This window comes from Plectropomus leopardus, unplaced genomic scaffold, assembly GCF_008729295.1.
Source record: "Plectropomus leopardus isolate mb unplaced genomic scaffold, YSFRI_Pleo_2.0 unplaced_scaffold13357, whole genome shotgun sequence".
In the NCBI taxonomy this organism is placed as follows: Eukaryota; Metazoa; Chordata; class Actinopteri; order Perciformes; family Serranidae; genus Plectropomus; species Plectropomus leopardus.
In genome coordinates, this window is record NW_024614233.1 from 1 (window position 1) to 4,438 (window position 4,438).

General features: G+C 39.2%; 1 protein-coding gene across 1 annotated transcript; it reads left to right on the top strand.

Annotated features, from left to right (window-relative positions):
• Positions 1–225: 225 nt before the first annotated feature.
• On the top strand, positions 226–4,248 carry LOC121963945 (adenylate cyclase type 8-like; the record flags this gene model as incomplete). Its single annotated transcript, XM_042514183.1, has 3 exons — positions 226–427; positions 2,637–2,726; positions 4,076–4,248. Coding segments are annotated over 3 exons (465 nt in total), but the record flags the coding sequence as incomplete, so codon positions are not given.
• Between the last annotated feature and the right edge of the window lie 190 nt (positions 4,249–4,438).

Genomic DNA, 4,438 nt, shown 5'->3' on the forward strand with positions numbered 1-4,438 from the left:
ATATTTTTTTAAATTATGGGATATTGATCAAGTTTTAATGGGAATATAAAATAAACATGTATGAAGTGTTTAAAAAATGTTTTCATCTCAAACGTTTTTACACTTGTCAATTTTTGTTCTACGATGTATCACTGTGTTTGAAGTCTGCTCCTTAAATATTGCAGCATCAGGCCTTTAGCAGCTGATGTTATTACTGTTATTTTGCTGTTTATTGTGTTTCTGCAGGATGGTAACCATGGTGATCCAGTTCTCAGTCCTCATCGTGCTCCATTCCTGTCTGGTGCTAGTTACGACGGCGGAGGACTACAAGTGTCTGCCTCTGGTCCTGCGCAAAGCATGCTGCTGGATCAACGAGACGTACGCGGCGCGAAACGTCATCATCTTCGTCTCGATCCTCATCAACTTCCTGGCAGCCATGATCAATATAGTGAGTTCACTTTCAGCTCCCAGATCTGTTTGATTGTTGAATATTGACAGAGCTGATGGGTGTTGTTTACACTCTGACCTCATCAGCACCTGCAGGTTTGGTTCTGTTCGATATCCTTGAAAATAAGTGCTGAAGCTTAAAAATTGATTGTGATAGTTTTAAGAGAAAGAGACATTATTATCTCGTATTCTTTATCTTTATTCATGCATCATTGAAAATGAGGGTCTGATAACGCTAACTGCAGCTGCTTTTTTCTGCCTTGTTTTGTTTGGTCAACTATTCTAAGATGTGTTTAGAAACAGCTGAAAACGAGACATACAAAACATACACGAGGGTGTTGGACTCTGTTTCTCCGAACTTAAGATGGAGGTTTTTAAACCGTGTCTGCCGCCGTTTCTCTGTTTCTCTGTTAAACTTCTCGCCTTTATGTGTCACAGCCAGAAAGTAGCTCTTGTTTTTTTGTAATTTGACCGGTTGGCACAGCCGTAAACAGCCCAAAACTTTGGTATTTTCATAGCACTTCTCCATGCAGAAATCACTTCCTGGCCCTAATCTGCAGTTCTTGGCGGTGACGTGACATCATGTGCAAAAAAACCCTGTAAAGGACAGTGTTGTCAGTGTGAAAATGAAAATTACATTTGTATGATAAAGAGGCAATATTGTTTATGTAAATGGTGAAAAGGACGGGCCCAAGGATAGAACCCTGAGGGACACCCCATGTCACAGGAAGAAAAGAGGACCGGTAATTGCCTATCTTGACACACTGCAAACTTTCAGAGAGATAATTAATTATATATATAATTTAATGCACATCTCTGAGACACTAAAACCACCTTCATACTGAAACCAATCACAAAAGGGGACAAATCACACTAAACCAGACCTTGAAAAGTGAAACTGAAAAGTGGTTTAATTGATGTGAAGGAGATGTTTTTCAAACATTTATCCATGAAATTAGTTTGAATTCAAAAACAATGAGGATTATGTGATCAGTGTGCCACTTTTGTTGCAGCAGTAACAACAGCATCTGTCACAACTTTGAGATTAATTAATCCAAAAGCCTTTTCTAAAATTATTATTATTATCATTGTCTGAAAGTCAGCTTCATCGACCACATTTTACCCGACAGCGGCGGCGATGTTCTTCAGCAGGCCTGTGAAAGACACCGGCCTCGCGAGTCATTACTTAACTAAATCACATGAACAACAAGCTAATAATTAGCTTTTGGAGTTGCAAGGTCTCTGATTGCATAAAGCGGAGTGTAATAAATACAACCCACGGCCTCTTCTGGCAAGAAAAGGATCACTTAGTCAAAGAAATGAAGGACTCCCTAATCCCAGAGAAACTAACAGAACCTTGCAGAGGTTTGTTTGTGTAAATGAACTCAAACTGAAGAAACTGCAAGTTGTTAGTTTCTCTTACACGGAGTTTGTTAAATAATCCATTTAACACTCTGAGTTATTGATGCTCAGCATCGCTTACTGCTTTGAGATGTCGTAACAAAACCGTAAAAATGTTAATCGTGCTTAAGCTGCCTCAAGGGGAGATGGCAGGAAATTAAATGTGCTGTCAGGGAACAAGTTGCAGATACATTCAGTGTAAATATTTTGTGACTTTGGAGTTTTGCTCTGAGAAAAACATTCTGCTGTTACTAATCGAAGCCACTAAAGTGTTGCAGACGTAAAAAGAGATCATTGTGGTTTATACACGCCTAAAAATTGTTCTCTTCTGCTGCAACTAGTAAACAATGAATTATTAAATGATGCGCAGAAAGTTGTGGTCAAACTTTATTAATGTTTGCTTGAAGGAGATGCACTTCGAATAAGGACTAGTCTGATTTTGGAGAAAAGATTTGTAGCAGGAATGTAGCACAACATGGAAGTGAAAGCAGCCAGCTGTTGAAATGTAAAGTTAAATAAAAATATTTTGAGTATAAAATGAATGAATAATCATGATAAATATTCGTGATCTCAGTGTTGATATATCATTTTGACCATAATCCTGCAGCCTTTAACGCTGTATCAGTTGTTGTTGCAGCTTCCTGCAGAGAGTCGACTCTCGTCCCGTCGGCTCACAACGAGCTGTGAACTTTTCACACAAACACCTTGAAAGATTGAAGGCTTAATAAAAAAATGCATGAAGAGGGGATTTGAGTATTTTCACGTTGATCCTTCACAACAACAATAATCCCTCTGTTGGTCTCCTGCAGCTGTGGTGCGACTTCGACAAGTCCAGCACCTTCAGGAACCAGACGTACAACGAGTCGGCCTCCATCCCAGACATCTGCTTCTACCCAGAGGTATTCGCTAAATGACGTGTCTGAATTTTGCAGTCAGGTCCATCTGTTGTGGTTTTTTTTTTTTTCACTTCAGCGACAGTGGCAAAATGATGAATTAAACATCCTCGACATCTGCTCGCACCCAGGGGGAGGTCTCGCCTCAGACAACGGCGACTGATGGAGCCATCAGAACGTCACGGAGAAAACATCCATTACGTTATTTTGCTCGCGAAATATGCAGCTGATTGATGGACTCAATGAGGGAGTAACATTTTTATAGCTGCAAGCTCCGGTCGAGCCACATATCGTTGCATGTATACGTCACCCCCCCCCCCTCCCCCCGAGGCACCGGGGGGGATGGGGTTTGTACAAATCAGAACGGACACACAAACTTTCAAACTTTATGGCAATAAAATGTCAGATTGTAACGTTTTTTACTCCTCCAGCTTTACACATATAGATCAGTTAAGTTTCTGGAAACATGATCGATATTTCAAACGTATGAAAAACAATAAAAACAGCAGTTAAAACCATATCAACAAAAGACGAACAAAAAAAAGACTTAATAAATTCCATCTGCAGATTGCATTGATTTACATGTGCGAAAGGGAGTAGGAAGAAGTATAAACTTATTTAATCCCTTTATTACATAATTAAACTGTTTTCCAAATCTCCCCCATAGAAATTCAAGGCTTGTCATATATGTACCGACGTGCACATACCTATATCTAAATATTAACAATTCTCACCACAATATATACTATGTATTACACACCCGTATAGACTCTTGTTTAGCTTATACAAAAAAATATGAAATTATTACTTTACCTGTGCACTGTAAAAAGTCATTAACCAGTCATGTTGCACCTATAGGCAAGGCAGTTTTTATTTGTATTGAAAATAAATTTTAAAAAATGGACAAAAAATGACAAAACTCTGTCTCCACTTTGCCTCCTCAATTTTTTTAAATGAATACTTTAATAATAATGACAATAACAAGGTTACAAAGTGCTTTTCAGACAAGCAACAATTAAAAATGAGGCAGCAATAAAACAACAAAAAATGAAGTGCAAACAACGCAGTCATAATTCATTAATACGGGGGGTATAAAAGAGACGCACAGTGGCCGAGGAGGGATGAAAAAGCTCAGCAACGGCCACATATTAGTTATTCATGAATGCTTTCCTGCAAAAGAAAGTCTTCAGAAGGTATTTATCTACATGAAATACACCTGAAGTCAAGTTTTAACTTTATTTCTGTTGACTCTTTGAATAAACTGGAATGAACTAAAAAAAATAAAAACTATCTTGTAAAAGTAAAGAATTGTGGACGGACTGGTTTTAAACATTAATGTGTCTTTGTGTCTTCAGTATTTTGTGTTCACCGGGGTCCTGGCGATGGTGACGTGCGCCGTGTTCCTGCGGCTCAACTCGGTGTTGAAGTTGGCGGTACTGCTGGTGATGATCGCCATCTACTCGCTGCTGACGGAGGCGTTCTACACCTCGCTGTTCGTTCGCTACGACACCGTCCACCACAACACAGAGTGAGTGTTTCAGGATGGCGTCTTTAACGAGTCCGTGTCACATTTGGGCGTCTGCAGAGTTCGTTTGGTTGTCGACGTGTATTTGGCCACTCGGCACATTATCAGTATCAGCCTGATAAATTAAGCCTCTGTTTTGTAAAACAAAACAACCCTCTATAATTATATATTTGATATTTTGTTCCAGGAATAT